Genomic DNA, 20,864 nt, shown 5'->3' on the forward strand with positions numbered 1-20,864 from the left:
AAAAGTTCGGTTGGACATCCGCATTGTCCAACCGAACCTTTGGGTTCGGCCACCTTCGGCCAAAAAAATCCTTCAACCAAACCTTCGCTTCGGTCAAAATAGGCCGAAGTTTTAGGCGAAGTTTCTAACCGCCAAAATGGGACAAACTATTACGAATGCGAATGCGAGTTCAATGACGAAGCTGAACAGACGACGCGCGGGAGATGAGGGTCAAAATTAACAAGACAACAGTCAACATAAACTGTTAAAAAACCATTATTTTATTCACATTTACCATTTCTGAACTGAATTTCTTAGAGCTATAAAACCTTCGGTTCAGTATTGACCAGAATTGACCTTCTGTTCGACATTAAAAATAGGCAAAGCAAATAAAAATTACTAAAATAAACCCCAAGTAAGTAGGTATTGTCCGATTACTGAGTCCGATTATCCGATTATTGAGTCTTTAAAAGTTAAAACTACTCAAGTTTTCAATTTTAATTTTACGCAAATTTGGACATCAGTTCAGCCTCAATGCGACCTCTTGAAAATCGTTGTATGTAACTACACTTCATCTCACTGTAAAAGCTGACTCGTGTAGCCGGTGATTGATTACGTGGACCCGACACCTGACAAATGTACATACACAGTACTCTCTTTCTTAAACCTCTCTTGGCAAACTGAGAAAACAAAGACTTAAGACATTATTTTTTCTTTCACATCTGCGAGCAAACGAAATTGCCTTTTTATTTTACTTTGAATGCTTGTGCAAACAGTACAGTCTACCTGATTATAATATTGGAAACTTTTCAATTTTACCAAACTTTCAATATTGTCTTGCGCCTTCTGTAAGGCCATTTTATTTTTTAATGTAACAAAACAATATTTAAAGTAATATAACTCACAGAATAATGGCTCCGTCATCAATAGTTATCCTGTGTACTACAGCAGTGTAGTACTGAATAGATTTGGCATAAAGGCTATACCTTTATGCCAAATCTATTCAGTACTTAATTTTTGGAAAATAGGTACTTACGCACAACTGTAAGTGCTTTCGTAATCCATCTATTAGTAAAGTTACTTAAATATTTCAAGAATCTTGTATTCTTGATTTCCGTCAAGCCATTCTTATCTAGTTACGAAGAATATAAAATATCAATATTTGCATCGAAATTATTTAGTCCGAACTTGGGCTCTGATTTGTTATAATTGTTTTGCAGTGATGGACTGGATTGCTATTGTACTTGAATGATAAGTAGGTAATTGGTAAGCTTGAATACAGTGATCATTTCAGTTTGTAATACTTATTGCCTAATTGCGCATTTTGAAAAGTATAACTCTGCGTTTCTGGCTCGTGCCCCCTATACTTACCAATGCTTAGTTACAGTGCCTTATATTATTACCAATTATAATTTATGTGGTTACAGCCCTATTATTATTAATAATAATTATACCTACGGCATTTCAGTCCAACTCTGGAAAAATGAATTGGAATAATATCGAGAATTGAGCGTGATGCTTAGAACAAACCTTTTTCTTGTTTCAGACGAGGAACTGGTGTTCAGAGACAGATGGGGAGGCCTGACGCTGTTCAACGTAAAGAATTTCACGACAAGACTGCTCATGAATAACTCCACCTTCGTAAGTATTCCCACAGAATAAGATACCTAAACCGTACAGTGGACAAATCGCCTTCGAAGTTGACACAAGATTCAACACCTTGAGACACTATGTTTGCGTAGACTTTGCCACTAAGATATAATACCCCAACCATGGTAACAAGAGTGTTACTGACGAAATGTTTTTGCTCAACTTTTCTGATAGAAACCGCTAAAGTGTCGAAAGCCCTTTCGGGGTCCATGTTTCCTACGTGAAACCTAAATAACTTCCAGACAAGAGTGAATAGGCATTTTCTAGGCAAGCACCTCCAACCTAGACCTCATCGTTGCTTTTTATTAAGCACTAGCCGATTCGACTTCGCCCGCATGGATTTAGGTTTTTCAAAATCCCGTGGGAATTCTTTGATTTTCCGGGATAAAAAGTAGCCTATGTGCTAATCCAGGATATTATCTATCTCCATTCCAAATTTCAGCCAAATCCGTCCAGTAGTTTTTGCGTGAAGGAGTAACAAACATACACACACACACACACACACACACACACACACACACACACACACACACACACACACACACACACACACACACACACACACACACACACACACACACACACACACACACACACACACACACACACACACACACACACACACACACACACACACACACACACACACACACACACACACACACACACACACACACACACACACACACACACACACACACACACACACACACACACATACAAACTTTCGCCTTTATAATATTAGTGTGATGATGATTGTCGTCCAGCGCAAGCATTGTTGCGCAAAAACTATTGTGACATGTTATTTTTTTTTTAATGAATTTGAATTGTGATTGACGTTGAATGTATATAATGAATATTAAATGACTATGACTATGACCATACAAGTACGTGACAATAAAAAAAACTGTAGATAAGTGGTTGACATGCAGTTGGGGCTGTTCCTCCCAATTTCATCAATTTCACCCCACATGATTACTCTGCCTAGACATCGCCATTTATCAACTGTTTTGATGTTTAGATTGTGGTTTATCTATGTAATTTTTTCACGTTCTTCCAACTATCGTAATTACCTGATTTACTTATATTTTTCAGTATCCTCAACTTCAAAGTCTAAAGATTAAAGTTCTTTCTACGTTTGTAATGCTAACTGAAGTTGCTCTCTATTCTTTTATGTAAGCCCAATGTAAGCCTCTAATATCCACATACATCCAGCGTGAAGAAGATGAATGGAATACCTAAAGAAGTCACATTAAAACATTGACAAATGCGGGAATGCGGGTAATAAATTTCAAGATGGATAACTAACAATATATTGTTTTTGTCGACTAGCTGTTTGTGTAGATAAGTAATATTGACGACCTGGCTCTACAAATAATCGTACACGTAAGAAAAGCATGATCGTTAAAAAAAAGATTCCGACGAATTGAGAACCTCCTCCTTTTTTTGAAGTCGGTTAAAAAAGCAAGTACCTACAGGTGCCGTCGGTCGTGATGTGGCTTTTGATCACGCAATTCTACAGTGCGCCCGATGCTTGTGATGTCACTTGAATTAACAGTACTAAAAATAACGTGGCGTGTGCTTTTTGCGGCTCTTCCACCTGAGCGTGTTTCACCTAGGGTTTCTTTTTATGTTCGGAGTCACAGAATCCTAAAAATAATACCCAGGAAATGGAAGGGTATTTTTCACCGAGCTGACCTAACAAAAAAGCAGACGCTATTTCTGTGATACTTTTACAACATGCTCTAATTGATTGTCACTTCAAAAGGCTTTGTGAAATTCAGGGGAAAATCGTTATTTTGCAGAATGGAGAACATATTTTTTTCACCCGACTGCGGCAAAGCCAAAAGGAAGGGTTATGATTTTTGCAGTCTATGTATGTATGTATTTGTATATGTATGTATGTGTGTATACTGTATATATGTTTTTGTCCAAATTCTATGTGTTCCACCCTAGTGCCTAAACTACTGGGCCGGTTTGATGAATGAGGTGTCAATTGATTTGTCGTAAAAGTCCGGGTGACATGCTATGTTTTATACGAAAAAATTTACCTAACGGATGTTACATCAAAAAAAGTGAAGGTCTCCAAAAAATTGTTTTTGCTATTGTATCGAGAGGGGTGACAAATGAAAGAGGAGAAAATCCTGAACTCACAAATATAAATGTACAAGAACATTAAAATATACCAAGTGACAGAAAAATAATTCGCTCTAATAATATTTCAGCGTTTATTAAGACGATCGCAGTCGGGTTTTAGTTTTCAACTTTATTTTGATATATTTTTCGTTTATGGTAACCTACCTACTTCTTGATAAAAATAGCGTATTTCGAAGCCTACCTAATCCGTAGATACCTTACATATCTACGTAATCATCCTTCAATCTACGTAGATACGTACCTAGATTGAATTTGAAAAATTGCAACATAATTATTTGTATTATTTTGTGAGATCACTATCTAAGTACATAGAACTTAGGTATCACACACAACAAAAAAAATTGTATGTCTGAACATACACCCCCTTTTTCTCTTCTTTACAGACAGGATAATTAACTTTTATTTATTTGGATCGCTTAGTCGATCTCGATAGGTTTTGTTGTTTTTATAAGGTCTTCTTGCGCTCAGCAAAATTTTGAGAACCAATAAACAAAATTAATCTCTTTTATTGTAATATTTTCTTGATAAAACAAATTATTACCGAATATATTATTATGTAATACTAGCGACCCGCCCCGGCTTCGCACGGGTGGACACTACCACGAAAAATCCTATCTATTTTCCGGGATAAAATATAGCCTATACGGATTCGGAAGAATCCCTCTAAGTAATGGTAAAAGAAATTTTTAAATCGGTCCAGTAGTTTTTGAGCCTATTCAATACAAACATACAAAAATACAAAGGTTTCCTCTTTATAATATTAGTATAGACAAGAGTTAATAGTAAAAAAAAAAACTTTTTTAAATATCAATGTTTTTCTTTAAAATAACTAATATTTTTAATTCAAATGAATAGAAATTGAAAATCCCCTCAATGGTGTTACACGTGCAATATTTTCTAAGCGTGTGACACAATCGAATGGATTATCAAGACACATTGCTACAGTATAGACGGGCATTGTTAGCAGAGTATCGTTATAAGAATGCTTTTTTTTTTACTGATAATGACTCTTAACAATGAGATAGATGTGGATTTTGTTCATCGAATCGGATTTTACGAGTATCTTTCTGAATGCTTGGCATTATTGGATTTCTTGCTAAGGATTTTTTTCTTTTCTGTTTTATTTTAATTCCGAACAACGAGTATGTATTTACGGTATTCAGAGTGTGTTACGTTTCAAGAAACGTGTCTGAGAATTACTTTTTAGTTTCTTAAATTTTTTTTGTATCTTTTTACTATTTACCCTTGGGACCCAACACCTTATAGGTTCAGGTATTCCTAAACATACTGTTTAGGTATTCTATCTCTTACTAACTTTTTTCGACGATTTTGCCCTCATGGATTTAGGTTTTGTATAGATCTAATTTCTAAAACTCCTTTCCCTCGGTATGTTAAACAGAAAAACTATTTGCAAATCATTAGTTTCTAGACCCGCAGCGCTTTTAATTGTTTGTTGATATGTTATTTCGTCAAATTCTATTTAAAACAGATTTTTATTTCTTTTATGCATAATAAATAGCTTTTGATTTATTGTACAAAATGTCTGTACCCGAACACAGAACCCTCAGTGCGCGAGTCTGACTCGCACTTGGTCGGTTTTGTTAATATGTGTTCATATTTTATATAAAATCCCACTGCTGGGCAAAGGCCTCCAATCCTTGTTATTTTAAACTGTGTGGAACCATAGTTTTCCCTCGAATACTTCAAGTTCGTCTCTCCACCGTGTTACCGGTCTTCTTTGTTAACTTTTTAAGCTCCTTTATATACTTACATGCAATTATATAGCTAACGATTAGGATTTGGATAAATTCACATGTTAACTAATAATAAAAGACATACCTTAACGTTGGAAAGTAAATAAAACCTTATTAATCCCGCAACCTACAACGAAGGATTACCACATACACGAGTGGATTATCATTGTTGGAATTTATTTTTGCCCTGATTATGTCGAGCTTCTGAAAGGCGAGATATTATAGCGTAACATTTAGAATAACCGTGGATGCGATTTGAATATCCATACTATATAATATTATAAATGCGAAAGTGTGTCTGTCTGTCTGCGAGCCCATTTCATGGCCCATGACCAACCCATCGCCACTTCAGCTTACTAGCTTTGAGAGCTATAATGTTGCGCACTTTAGTTCGTTGGTCAATTGCTTCGTTTCGGACTTTATCTCTCAAAGAGATTTCGAGCATAGCTCGCTAAACTACTTGAACTCTGTAAACTAGCCTGTTTCTTGTCCACCTTTCAACCTCGTAAGTCACATTGATCAAAGACTTTTGTCTTTAGGAATGATGGTAGGTATGAGCGACAAAAAGTTTAGCTATTGCTATGTACCTAGCTCGAGAAATTCTGTGTAGAATTGTTCTATACCTACCAGCTTAAGTCAAAGCAAACAGCAACAACGCAACTTATCTGGCAATCTCACAATAAACAAGAAATACTATCAAAGTTAAACCTTAAGAGGGGTCTCTCCGTCACTCGCTTCATACAAACGTAGTTCCCATTTCATTTGAATGTTAAGCAACCAAAGTCCATGAAATTTTGCAGAGATATTCTAAAAACTAATATCTATGTCTGTGGTTTTCCAGATTTCTGTTAAAATATTCGGTTTCAAAGTTACGCGGTCTTAAAAATTTACATACAAATCTTTGAGCCCCTGTAATTTTAAAACTACATATTTTTAGAAAAATCTAAAACACCACAGATACAGATATTAGTTTCTAAAATATGTCTGCAAAATTTCATGGACTTTGGTTGCTTAATATTCAAATGAAATTGGAACTACGATTGTATGAAGCGAGAGACGGAGAGAGCCCTGTTAAAAAGCACCTGCTATGACGGTAAATCAACTCATTAGCATAAATGTAACATTTATTAGATTTATATTAGCCGATATCTAGAAAGCCATATCTTTAATGACTGGTTAACATATACAACAAAAGAGTAGGTAATTTGTTTCTGTCGTCGATTGTTCGCGGGTCAATATATAGAAACATTGGAACCAACATTGGTTGCAACTATTCGATTTGGAAGCATAGGGAATAATCACAAATTTCTTATACCAACAAAAGTGAACCCTGACAGAAGACAAAAGCAATGTGCAACGCATTCAAGTTTTCTTCACCTAAACTTATCATTGTAACACGAAATTTCTACATAGGTATATAGGAATAGAATAGAATATATTTTTATTAAAATAAACTTTTACAAGTGCTTTTGAATCGTGAAAATAATTTACCACTGAGATTTTCAATACGTACTATATCATAGACTGTGGTCCAAAAGTCCGAAACCACCGTCCAAATCACACTTTTAAAGTGACTTGTCTGCTATGCCTGAATTAATCAAGGCTTAACCAAAAGATTACCAACTGAATGGATACCAATGTTCGGAATAGCGAATTTATTTTAAAAAGAGTACAATAGCGGCAGCATTAGCTGACGTGAATATATCGGTACAATTTATCTGTACAGCGTTTTGCGAGCTTTTTATAGGGGAAGGTTTACAAAGGGATAATTCTGAATATGAGGAGCTTTATATATCCACATACAATTGATTTCGGGCTTATCGACGTTTAGATACCTATATTTACTTGGGAATCATGTACTACAGGTAATTCTCCAATGTTATTTAGACATACAGATTACAATCTCTTTCTTAAAGCATTTGTTAAAAGTGTTGTTTTAAAAAATCATGGGGACTTTGTCTGTGGTGGCGTTTGTTGGCGCGCGTGTTGTGAATTTTTGGAGTGTTTTTTTGTTAGAAGTGGCCGGTTTTTGTGTCCCGCTGGTGTTTATTGGTGGTGGAACTGACCGAGGAACTGACTGTTCTCAGTCAAAGCGCTCTAAAGGGGCGCCGCGTGTATGTCGGCGGGCGCCAGCACAGACGAAGTCCATACTTATACATATAGTTTTCCTAACTTGTAAATAACTACACACTTGACATTGGCTAATCAGTGTAAAGCCAGACCAGAGAAGAAAAAAAAAAAAAAATCATGAACTCAAAGTTTTATAGGTAGTGGTACCTACCTACACCATGAGTGAATAACCTGTAAGAACATTTCATAATAATTGTTGTAAGTATAACATTCATTACTAATTATATAATGCCCAGTATTTCGCCCACGTGGATTTAGATTTTTTAAAATCCTGTGAGAACTCTTTGATTATTCGAAATATTTAGCGTATGTCAGCTACGAAAAAAATCTCGACGATCGGTTGCTCCGTTGCGACGTGATTGAAGAACAAACCAATAAACCAACAAATGCACTGTCGTATTTTCAATATGGTTATGGGTATTATTAACATCAGACCTTACACAATTAGTAGGCACTTCTTTAATTGTTCTAATCTACTTATTACCTCGTCGGTGGATCTTACGTCAAAAATGTAATTTACCGATATTTTCTGTACCTAACTTTTCTAGTAACTCAATCCTAAATATATCCGCAGCTTAATGGAGTTTCACAATAAATCCAATAGTTGCTCCGACAATCCGATTTGTATCAAATTCGTATCGAGTTCTATCATCCGAACTCATAAAATAACATCCTAATGCATTTTTATTCGCGGTCTAGAATTATTGTAAATTGTATTTTAAAACTTAAGTTTCTTTTCTATTATTCAGAAAAATATAAGCGAGAAAATTGAAGAGACATCCACGATTATAACTTGTTAAAATATCTAAGAAAGCACTTAGGCATTCTTTGGCCCATTCTTATGATACCTATTAAAATATTAGCTCGGATTTAAAGAAATCACATTTTAGCTTCTAACGATAAGACATAGTATTTCAATAGTTCACTTTATTATTCATTCAGATATCTATAGGCTTTCTACCTCGAAGAAACACCAGTATCACCCAGTATTGATATACAATTCTAGCATACTAATTATATACTGGTACTATGAGGACAGCATAACAATTACGTACCAAATGTTTGTTCAGAGTTCAGACTCGCATGCTTTGTTGACAATAAATACATTTACTATGCATTTACATGATAGAGGAACAGTTACTGTAGGTATACGTTTTAGGTTTTAGGTGTCTAATTTATTTTCTCTACATAAATAATATTATGCAGGGAAATTTGGAAATTAAATGTTTGAGAATTATGAGAGAACCAATAAATACCTACTTAGAAAAAAATTAACAAAAATATTTTTTTGTTTGAAAGGGTATACTTTGCAGGTAAAAAAACCATACCATATAAATTTGGTGAAGATTTGATGAATATTTTCGAAGATGGAGAACAGAACTCCTCCATGGATACTCAAACTCAAACTCAAACTCAAATTATTTTTATTCAATTAAACTTTTACAAGTGCTTTTGAATCGTCAAAATAATCTACCACTGGTTCGGAATGCTGTTCCTACCGAGAAGAACCAGCAAGAAACTCGGCGGTTGCTCTTTTCAAATGTACAATTTACAATAATATGCCATACTGTATACAAGCAATGGCAGCGCCGTGTATTGCTGGAGCGCATCAAATCCAAGCTTTTTTGTCATTTACATAATCTTCGATTGTATAATAAGCTTTTTTCAGGAGCATACTTTTAATAGATTTTTTAAACTTGTGTAAAGGCAAGTCTAAAATTGATTGTGGAATTTTATTATAAAATATTACACTCATTCCCACAAACGATTTTCCAACTTTCCTGAGGCGGAGCGTAGGATATGCGAGCCTATCACGGTTTCTAGTTTGCCGGTCGTGGAAATCACCGATTTTTTTGTAACTATGAATGTTTTGTCGTACAAAAATTATATTAGCGTAAATATATTGAGAAGCTACTGTAAGAATACCTATTTCCTTAAATTTCTCTCGTAGGGAATCGCGCGGTTTTAAATTATAGATTGCGCGTATTGCCCTTTTTTGTAAAACGAAAATTTTTCCAATATCTGCCGCTTTACCCCATAGCAAGATTCCGTAAGACATAATACTGTGAAAATAGGCAAAATATACAATTTTTGCAGTTTCCACATCAGTTATCTGTCGAATCTTTCTAACAGCGTAAGCAGCAGAGCTGAGTTTACCAGCAAGTGTTGATATATGGGCGTTCCATTGAAGCTTTGCATCTAAAGTTATCCCCAGGAACACGGTAGTTTCTTCTACTTTCAACATATTATTATTTACCATTAAATTAAAATCATTTGCCGTCTTAGTATTGGGCAATGCGAATTCGACACACTTAGTTTTCTTTGCATTTAAAAGCAAATTATTAACAGTAAACCAATGAGTAACCTGCGATATGGTTCTATTTACATCGTCAAAATTATTATAATTTCTATCGACTTTAAAAATCAATGACGTATCATCAGCAAATAGTACAATATCGCAAGTATTTTGGACGAAATATGGTAAATCGTTTATATATACCAAAAACATGAAGGGACCTAAGATAGAGCCTTGTGGAACACCCATTAGTGAGGCTGATCCGGATGACTTCACATCATTTACACATACAGTTTGTATACGATCACTGAGGTAGGACGCAATGAGACTAAGCGCAGAGTCTTTGATTCCATAGTGGTTCAATTTAGCCAAGAGAGTCTCATGCGCAACGCAATCGAATGCTTTAGACAAATCACAGAAAATTCCAATAGCATTCTGTGAGTTCTCCCATGCATCGAATATATGCTTTAAAAGCATTGCGCCCGCATCGATTGTTGATCGACCTTTAGTAAAACCATACTGCTCCGAATGAAGTAATTTATTCAGATTAAAGTGCTGGATCAGTTGGTTGAGCATAATTTTTTCAAATATCTTGCTAAAAGTCGGTAAAATTGAGATTGGCCTGTAATTATTTGGGTCAGTTTTACTACCCGATTTAAAAAGAGGAATTAATTTACTGTATTTCATAAGATCTGGAAAGGATCCTGAATCTACGGACTCATTAAAGATTAGAGCAAGATATGGAGCAACAATATCAATAATATTGCTGATTACTTTTACTGAAATTCCCCATAGGTCTCCTGTTTTTTTGTACTGTAGCGATTTGAATACTTTAACAATATCATATGGGGTAACGTGTTCAAATTTAAATAATACACTGCACTCAGAAACATTGCTCCTTAGAAGAGTGTAGGCTTCCGCTGGCGACGAGTTAAGGGAACTGGTAGTGGTAACTGGAATGTTTCGAAAAAAGTCCTCAAATACGTTTGCTATTTCTAAGTCGGAGTCAGTAATATGGTTGTTAATTTTAAGTTCCAATTTATTATTTTCCACTTTACGTTTCCCAGTTTCATCTGTGATGATATCCCAAGCTGCTTTGATTTTATTATCAGAATTAATAATTTTCTGTTTTATGTAAATTGACTTAGCTTGTATGCAAACATTTCTAAATAATTTTGAATAATTTCTTACATACTGAACAAATGTTGGAGTATAATTATATTGCTTTTCTGCATACAAGTCAAACAGCTTGTTCCTACTTTTATAAATGCCAGCAGTAGCCCACTCACTAAATTTAAGATTTTTAAACAATCTTTTTTCTATGACTTTAAAAATACAATTAAATTGGGAGTTTATACAGCTAAAAAAAGCTTTATAGAGTTCATCCGGACCACCCTGTGTAAGGTCAATTGTAGGTAAAGTAGATAAAATATTGAGTTTGAATTGCCTTACTTTTTTGGTGGTGACTGGCCTATACTTTATAACTTTTGTTATATTTTGTTGAGAGCTGGGAACAGATATCATTTGTCCACAGTGGTCGGATCTAAGAGTGGTGATAATGGATTTTTTAATAATTTTACAATCACCAAAAATGTTATCAATACAAGTAGCTGAAGTTGCCGTTACACGTGTGGGCTCAACAAAAATGTTTTCTAAATTAAAACTTTTAAATAAGTTAAGTAATCTGTCTGTGAAGGAGGTGTGAAGTAAAATATCAATATTAAAGTCTCCACAAATCAATATTTTTTTTGATGACCTACATATCCGCCTCAGTGCCTCCTCCATGACGTCCTCAAACAGAGAAAAGTCACCCGAAGGAGGTCGGTATGCGCAAACTATAATATATCGCTCCAGCTCAACACAGGACAGCTCAATAGTGTGTTCAACCGAAAGATTAAGAATGTCTTTTCGTTCCTTGTAATTAATGTTGTTGCGGGTTATTATCATAGATCCTCCGCGAATAGCCTTCTTTCTTGTGAACGCACTTGACAATGAATAATTTCCAAGATTGACAATTAATTGATAACTATTGAGCCAATGCTCAGTAAGGCATAGAATATCGATATCTAATTTTTTTATAAAAAGTTCAATTTCATATTCTTTTCCAGACAAGCCCTGTATATTTTGGTGTACAAGATTAATCATACATTGCTTGTCTGTTGTGTTACTTCTTGATTTAAAATTTTTACCATCCTTGCCGGTGAGGCTCTGTATGTTTTGATGTACAGTATTCATTTTACAGAGCTCCTCCGTTGTCTTACTATCTAGTTTAAACAAGCAATAGGGTTCCTAATAGTACATAAACTATTGCTTGAGTCAATAATTGAAATATTAGTACTAGAAGTACTCGAGTCAATACAGAAAATATTAGTACTAGACGTACGGTTTGTAAAAGAGTCAAGAGACTTTGTTACAACACTTGTAACTGAATCATTTAAATTATATGCTAATAGTGAAGCAATATGCATCTTGCATCTCTTTGGAAGATGCATACTGATAAGAGTAAATTGCTCGTGATCAGTGTAATAGCTTAGTAAACAGTAGGGTTTTAGTAACTATGCATAGCATATTTTAGTACAGTGGGGCCAATAAAAATTGTGAAATAAAAAAAAACAATCACACTTAATATTATAATATATAATATTATAAAGGCGAAAGTTTGTATGTGTGTGTGTGTGTGTGTGTGTGTGTGTGTGTGTGTGTGTGTGTGTGTGTGTGTGTATGTTTGTTACTCCTTCACGGAAAAACTACTGGACGGATTGGGCTGAAATTTAGAACGGGGATAGATTATACCCTGGATTAGCACATAGGCTACTTTTTATCCCGGAAAATCAAAGAGTTCCCACGGGATTTTGAAATATCTAAACCCACGCGGACGAAGTCGCGGGCGTCAACTAGTATAAAATAAAACCGCCTTCAAAAACCACAAATTTATGTTTACTTTTTAGTGTTTGTGATTTTTGAAGTCGGTTTTATTTTTATTGAATTTTTTTTTATGCAACAAATATGTTTTGTTCTTCCGCAGAGAGAACTAAATGCGGTGGACTTCAAAGTATCAGCAGATCTAAAGTTCGTTCTTCTCATATCAGACGTCCGGCCTGGCTGGAGGCACGCGCGCCTTGCGCGGTATCACGTCTATGATGTAATTACTAGGTAAGTTTCCTTTTTTATCATCAATCCATCACCGGCCCACTACTGAGCACAGAATGAGCCTTCAGGTCATAATCCACCACGCTGGCCAAATGCGGATTGGCAACTTCACACACCATCGAGAACATTATGGAAAACTCTCGATTCATTCCTTTCGATTTGATTTCTTAAAACTCCGAAAGCTTTAGAGATGCGTGGTAGATAGGTGTGTAAGCAATTTATTTTTTCTGGTGAACGCGGATTTTTTAAATGTTTTATACAACTTCTCCTTTAAATAGCGCAGTCCCATTTAGGTGAGATACACTTGCTTGCATTTCAATCAATTTCCTCAGTCTTGAGCATCCATTTTATGAGTCTATTGGCTACCAGGTCTGCGCTCACAATGTGTAGCCAGCGCTTTCTGTAAATGTTTATTTATTATTGTTTATTGGCAGGAATAAAATCCCGATATCCCCAGTAGAAGAAGACAGATCAGCACCGCTGTTGCAGTACGCGGAGTGGGCGCCCACCGGTTCCGGCCTCGTGTTCGTCTATGACAACGATATTTACTACAAACCAAAAGTTCTCAAGACACTTGTTTGCAGGATCACAAGCAATGGTAACCTTATTTAATTCAACTATACCTTGATAAAGATTATTATCTTTTCTTTTTTGTATGCCTCACCTAACCAAGCCAATTTGCGTCGTATGTCCCACCCTTAAATAACTGCTGTGTAGAACCTTCAAGAAAAGTTAACACGGTATGCAACTAGGTACTTTGAGGTAATTGAGTGAATTACGGAAAACCACGACAATTTTACTGTTTGCAACCAATAAATAAAATTGAATTGCAAACTACATAGATAGCTTTATTATGTATAGTCATCAAGGTAGTCCTTTTGAAAAGATATTCTAACGTGTAATAAGTACCTTACGTGTATTCGCTAGGTGAATTAATAATAATGATTAATACCTACAAGAACGTAAAATAAAAATATGAAGTCGCAAATCGTCTCGAAAATTTTCGATTATCCGAAGTTTATGCTTTACACGAATAATTTTCATTGTGCAAATATAAACATTTGCACGTTCCGCCGAATTCGGAGCACATATTCGTAGACATTTAAAAATTTATCGGCTGTGCGGCGATTTATCAAAGTTATGTTTGCATTCCGCCCTCGTGCGCTCTCACAAAGGCCAATCTTGCGTTAAATCAGAGCGGGGTATGTACTTCGTTCACGTATGCTTTTAAAATTCCCGTGAATTGGGCTTTTGTAGTTTTCGCCTTTACTGCTTACATCAAATTCTATTTATCGGTGCCTCAGAAAGACGTCAATTCGCCAAATTGCTTGCGAAATCTTATTGCACCTCGATACGTGACAAAAATTTAGATAGATTTTAAATTAAGTACATACTTAAATAGTCAATAGTTTCGAGCACCTATTTGTATAAGCACTGCTAAACTTATTTCATAATTACCAAGATGCCAATTAATTGCCAAGATGTTACTCTCTTCGCCTCGTCTGATATTACGAGTACGTTGGCACTTGGAACTTAATTAAAACTAGTAAGTATCATCTTGAAAAAAAGTGCTAGTCAAACTCGCGTGGAGAGAGTTCCGTACGATAAATATGTAACTTTGTAGGGTACGCACAATATTGAGAGATTTTTCCCTGATATTTTAGGACCATAGACTTCTTATACATAGACTTTTTCTACAAAGAAGAACTATGTTGTACTGATATTTTTTCAAAATTTTAGTTTAGTAATTTTGGAGTTCTTGCAGAAACCAATTTATTTTTAATTCAAAAACAAATATTTGAAACCTTTACAACAAGCCCATCCATTTGAAATGTCATACAATTTACAAACTTTTTTTAAATTTTCGTTCCTAAAACTGCCCCCCAAATTCATTCATTTATTTACGTTACACGTCCGTATTTTGGGTCACAGAAACTTATACGTGTTCCAAATTTTAATTTACAATAATCGGTCCAGTAGATTTGGAGCAAATTGGTTGTGGCAGATGAACAGACAGGCAGACAGACACACAAGTGATCTTATAAGGGTTCCATTTTTTCATTCGGGTGTACGGAACCGTAAAAATTAACATAATTCGTGAAACTGCTTTTTCTTACAGGAGTCCCTGGAGTAATCTTCAACGGCGTGCCAGATTTTCTCTATGAGACGGAAGTTCTCAGACTAGATCGAGCTTTATGGTTCAGTCCAGATGGGCAGACGCTAATGTACGTGACTTACAACGACACTCAGGTCCAACAGCACAAGTATCCGTGGTACGGGTTGGACCAGCAAGAACCGCCCGCTTATCCCACAATACGGACGTTACGGTACCCGAAGGTAGGATATTTTTTAATCTCCGACCCAAAAAGTGGGGTGTTAATTGTTATAAGTTTGACGTGTGTATCTGTGTATCTTTTTATCTGTCTGTGGCATCGTAGCTCCTAAACTAATGAATCGATTTTAATTTAGTTTGTTTTTGTTTGAAAGGTGGCTTGATCGAAAGTTTTCTTTGCTATAATCCAAGAAAATCGGTTCAGCCGTTTGAAAGTTATCAGCTCTTTTCTAGTTACTGCAACCTTCACTTGTCGGGGGTGTTATAAATTTTTAATTTACACTTGTGGTAATGAGTCTTTATGAAATCTGAACGCACAGGTCTATCTATCGTGTTTACTGTCTGAAAATAAAATCACAGGAGCATAAGTAATAGGTACATACAGATATTTTTTTTAAGTTCAACACTGTTTCGACAAGAATGTGACTCATCGGGAATTTGAAATTCCTCTTATGTCACACTATGACTCAAGAGGATTTTTCCCCCTTTGTGTCACAGTGTTACTCACGCGAGTGTGACACAACGGGAACAACCCAATATACCGGGTATACCTACCACATTTTTTACTAAACTCCTTAAAAATTTATAACACCCCCGACAAGTGAAGGTTACAGTAACTAGAAAAGAGCTGATAACTTTTAAACGGCTGAACCGATTTTCTTGGATACACTCTAAGCTAAGAACACTCTCGATCACTTACCTTTCAAATAAAAAAAAACTAAATTACAATCGGTTCATTAGTTTAGGAGCTACGATGCCACAGACAGATAAACAGATACACACGTCAAACTTATAATATCCCTCTTTTGGGTCAGGGATTAATAAAATCATTGCAATTGTAGTTGCGAGATGATGAAATTATAATCTTGTGATGAGTGCAAACAAAAGCAAATTTGTTGTTTCAGGTAAATACAAACAACCCCGTGGCGACATTATACGTCGTAAGCATCAAGACTCCAAAATTCCTCTTCCCTCATGCGATACAGTTCAATTCACCAATAGATAGCAGTAAGTACCTATAGAACATTAAACCAAATTATACATAACCTTGAGGGATAAGATCCGAAATGAGGAGATCCGCAGGAGAACCAAGGTCACTGACATAGCCCAAACTATTAGCAAGCTGAAGTGGCAGTGGGCAGGCCATGCTTGTCGTAGAGGCGATGGCCGTTGGAGCCGGAAAGTCCTTGAGTGGAGACCGCGTTTAAGCAAACGTAGTGTGGGACGCCCTCCAGCACGATGGACCGATGATATTAAGCGGCTGGCGGGAAGTGGCTGGATGAGGAAGGCTGAGGACCGGGTGTGGTGGCGCTCTTTAGGGAAGGCCTATGTCCAGCAGTGGACGTCCACAGGCTGATGATGATGATGATGATGATACATAACCTTACTAACAAACGCCGTTTTTATTACGTTAAGTAAACAATTCCACTTTAATCATTCGAAATTATTCTATCCTTGAATAGCCAGATAATTGTTTACCCAAATCGAAAACTAATAACGCTCGCGTCTTGAATAAGTAGATATAACACAACCACTATTAAATACATACCTACCTACTACTGAAATACTTGCCGAATAATAAGATATGATTTCTTTCTAGCAAATTAAGACTGATGACGACAGTGGATATTTACTCAGTATAGTCATTCCAATTTCTAGGTTGGTATGTTCGATGGAGTAGCTGGATATCAGAACGTCAAATTGCAGTTCTTCTGCTCAACCGTCCTCAGAATGTCTCCATCATAAGCATCTGCAACGCTACACAATACAACTGCCAAGACGTGAGCTATTTGATTGTACTTACCTACATAATTTAGTATATATATATATATATAGTTCTTACCTACCCACTAGATTAAGTACTATGTACCTACATTACCAATTTGTCAATTATGCTGGTTTCTATAATTTTATTTTTATTGTATAGCTATACAATAAAAATAAAATTATAGAAACCAACAACAATAATTAATAAACTCAGTGCCCGGTAAAACCAACTGTGGTTTTTGTGGCGCTGAATGTAACAAAAACTCTCTGTATATTTTTTAATGTCAATAATAATAAAATAAATAACAAGTGTAAATTAAAAATTTTCAACACCCCCGACAAATCATTTTCAAATAAATAATTATGTATATCTAGGCAACGTCCATCTTGACAGCTTGACATTTGTCAATTCACACTTGAATATTATGAACCTAAGGGTTATCTAACCTTCTTTTCTACAAGAAAACTAGAAAAGAGCTGATAACTTTTAAACGGCTGAACCGATTTTCTTGGATTATAGCTAAGAACACTCTCGATCAAGCCACCTTTCAAACAAAAAAAAGTAAATTAAAATCGGTTCATTAGTTTAGGAGCTACGATGCCACAGACAGATAAACAGATACACACGTCAAACTTATAACACCCCTCTTTTTGGGTCGGGGGTTAAAAATAAAAGCTATGTATATTACCTAGCTATCCTACCTACCTATTTAGGCAGTGTTTTCTACAGAAACAATGTTCAAGGCCTCCTGTTTTGTCGTTTTATTTTAATACTTGAAATTCCCACTTGGTTCTCTCATCTATTACGTATTCGCCTTATTGTCTCTAATGAAAACTTGACCTATTAAATATAAAAATGCAGATTTCTAGATTGGCTGCTTACGTAAATTCAACCGGGGAAATTCTTCATATATAACTTGAAAATGATGAGGTCAAAACAAATAAGTGCCTGACAAAACTTAGAAACGTGATCTGGAATAGGTAATCATGAAAATCTGTCTCTGAAAGGAAACAATCAAATCTCAGAACTACCTAATCGTCTTATTCGTAGACTTTAGTTTTGACACAATATATTTACTTACCTATGCAATAATTTTCAGATTTATCGAGATGAATCCGACGGGTCGCGATGGTCAGGTCTAGGCTCAGATCCAGTAGAGGAGGACTGTGGTTGGTGTGGTGGAGGCGCTCTCGTCGGAGGACGAAGTGGCATCTTTACCACAGCACCCATCACAGACCAGGGCGGGATATGGAGACATGCCGTCCACTTGACTCAGGATACCAGAACCACGATCACACAAGGCAATTTCGAGATCACGCAATTAGTTGGATGGGACGAAAGAAGACGACTTTTGTAAGTTATTTTGGTGTTTTAAAAATAGCTTCAAAAATGTACAATTTTAACCTACAAAAACATGTTACAGGTCTTTTAATTTTTAACCCCCGACCCAAAAAAGGGGTGTTATAAGTTTGACGTGTGTATCTGTGTATCTGTCTGTGGCATCGTAGCTCCTAAACTAATGAACCGATTTCAATTTATTTATTTTTTTGTTTGAAAGGTGGCTTGATCGTGAATGTTCTTAGCTATAATCCAAGAAAATCAGTTCAGCTGTTTGTAAGTTATCAGCTCTTTTCTAGTTACTGTAACCTTCACTTGTCGGGGGTGTTATAAATTTTTAATTTACACTTATAGTTGAAAATTTTTATACTAACTTTTAGATACATAATCGGAACAGCACCAGAAAAAGCAGGGGAAAGGCATGTGTACCGAGTGTTAGTACCAGTAGATGGTTGGCCACCACCACCATCATGCCTGACGTGTCCTGGATCCATCCCGGATACCACTATAGAACCCAGTACAGAGGAACCGGTAGGTAAACAAGTACTAAGTAAACCTACTATTCATCGTAATACACTACTGCCGATTTTTAGGGTAAAGTACCTCAAAAGGAAAAAAGGAACCCTTAGATCACTTCGTTGTCTGTCTGTCTGTCTGTCCGTCGATCTGTTCGCCCGTCTGTCGTGTCTGTAAAGAAAACCTATAGGGTATTTCCCGTTGATCTAGAATCATGAAATTTGGCAAGTAGATTTATCGTGCAAAATGTCGGAAAAAATAACCGAGTACAGAACCCTCGGTGCGCGAGTGTGACTCGCACTTGGCCGGTTTTTATAAAATCTTCCAGGTTCTGTATGGTATCATTTTTCCAGGAATACGACAACTCATCATCTTCCCTCCCAGCGTGGCCGACGTCGACAGTGCTGCCGCACGTCGCTGACGAGAACGATTCCCTTCCCACAGTCTGTCTTTACAACAGGGTCATATTTAGCAAAAACTTCTCTTATTTTGTACAGGTAATGATTTGTCACAGATGATTAAACAAAATAACGCCTTTTATCCTTAAAATTATCAGGAACAAGAATTTCTAATTTCAACGAGCCTTCCTTTTATTTTACCCCTCAATTCGTCTTGCAGTACTGGTTACTAATGTGCTCTATTTTCTCTTATACGAACTTAAACTTATTCCGAAACTAGCTGATGGCAGCGATTTCGTCCGCGTGGATGTAAGTTTACATAAATCCCTCAGGAACTCTACTACTCTCAGGAAAAGTATACTGTTTCACGCTCCAGGTCTTCAACTGTAGTCTATAGCCATGCAAAAAAATCAAGTAGAACCGTTGCTCCGTTGTGACGTGATTGAAGAACAAACCAACAAACAAACACACTTTCGCATTTATAATATGGGAAGTGATGCTAATTGTAATGATAGATACTCAAAACATCGACCTCTTGTTCTCAGGAGTGCTTAGGCCCCGGTCCACCAGCCACATTCCTTTGCACGGCAGGCGGGGTGCGGCGCGCAGTGCTATGGGACGGGCAGCCACTGCGACAAACCTTCGCAGCTCTTGCCTCACCGCAGTCCAAAGTGTTCAGAGTTGAGGTATGTCGCAAATTACTCGGAACGATACCATTTGTCTCCCTGCCATTTCACTTACCCGTTCACAAAATATTTGCAAAATTAAGTAAATTGACTTGATTTCGTATTTTGGGAATCAGAGTGAATAAGTGAGAGAAAGTCTGTGAGTTAAGTCATTCTTACTAACTTACTTCGCTACCTCAGTAACCAAAGAGAATATCGGTCTACGTCACGAAACTGCTTCGATCATGGCTTCGCTGCTCAGCGCCAGTCGGATCTTCTGAGGGCTCTTACCCTCATGATTACGTTATTCAGTTCTGACTTCCAGTCCTGTTATTACAGATGCTTCCTCGTCAATAAAATGCAAAGCTTAATCCTCAATGTTTTTTTCCAGGTTCAGGCGCATCGGGAAGCCCGCGTACGTCTATTACTACCGCCCGGCCTGCGAGAGACTGACGACTTACCACTGCCATTAGTATTACACGTGTGAGTGCTTTGAGAAGTGTTTCCACCTTCTAAATAAGCACCGGAAAGTTATTTGCTCCACTGGCGCTTACTTTTAAGTATTGGTGACGTTTCCACTTTCGTCGTCATCGTCGTCCCTAATCGATAGATCTCCAGCTGGACACTGCTGGACTATCTGTCTCTTGTAGGGACTTCCACATGCCACGGACTTGTGCCGCTTGAATTGCTCTCTAGGATTTGTTTGATGTCGTCTGCCCACCTAGTACAGA

At 36.5% G+C, this 20,864-nt stretch overlaps 1 protein-coding gene across 6 annotated transcripts in view; it reads left to right on the forward strand.

The window, feature by feature from the left end:
• LOC123865628 (inactive dipeptidyl peptidase 10) overlaps window positions 1-20,864 on the forward strand; it is a 268,820-nt gene that overhangs the window by 243,444 nt on the left and 4,512 nt on the right. For all 6 annotated transcript variants that reach the window (XM_045906784.1, XM_045906783.1, XM_045906786.1 and 3 more), the window contains exons 4-14: window positions 1,526-1,620; window positions 12,992-13,119; window positions 13,551-13,714; window positions 15,236-15,453; window positions 16,354-16,456; window positions 17,108-17,229; window positions 18,316-18,569; window positions 18,935-19,085; window positions 19,424-19,567; window positions 20,014-20,154; window positions 20,525-20,616. In XM_045906784.1, the coding sequence (XP_045762740.1) occupies window positions 1,526-1,620; window positions 12,992-13,119; window positions 13,551-13,714; window positions 15,236-15,453; window positions 16,354-16,456; window positions 17,108-17,229; window positions 18,316-18,569; window positions 18,935-19,085; window positions 19,424-19,567; window positions 20,014-20,154; window positions 20,525-20,616 (1,612 nt within the window). The remainder of the gene's footprint in view (window positions 1-1,525; window positions 1,621-12,991; window positions 13,120-13,550; window positions 13,715-15,235; window positions 15,454-16,353; window positions 16,457-17,107; window positions 17,230-18,315; window positions 18,570-18,934; window positions 19,086-19,423; window positions 19,568-20,013; window positions 20,155-20,524; window positions 20,617-20,864) is intronic.

The sequence above is a fragment of the Maniola jurtina genome, chromosome 5, assembly GCF_905333055.1.
Source record: "Maniola jurtina chromosome 5, ilManJurt1.1, whole genome shotgun sequence".
Taxonomy (NCBI): domain Eukaryota; kingdom Metazoa; phylum Arthropoda; class Insecta; order Lepidoptera; family Nymphalidae; genus Maniola; species Maniola jurtina.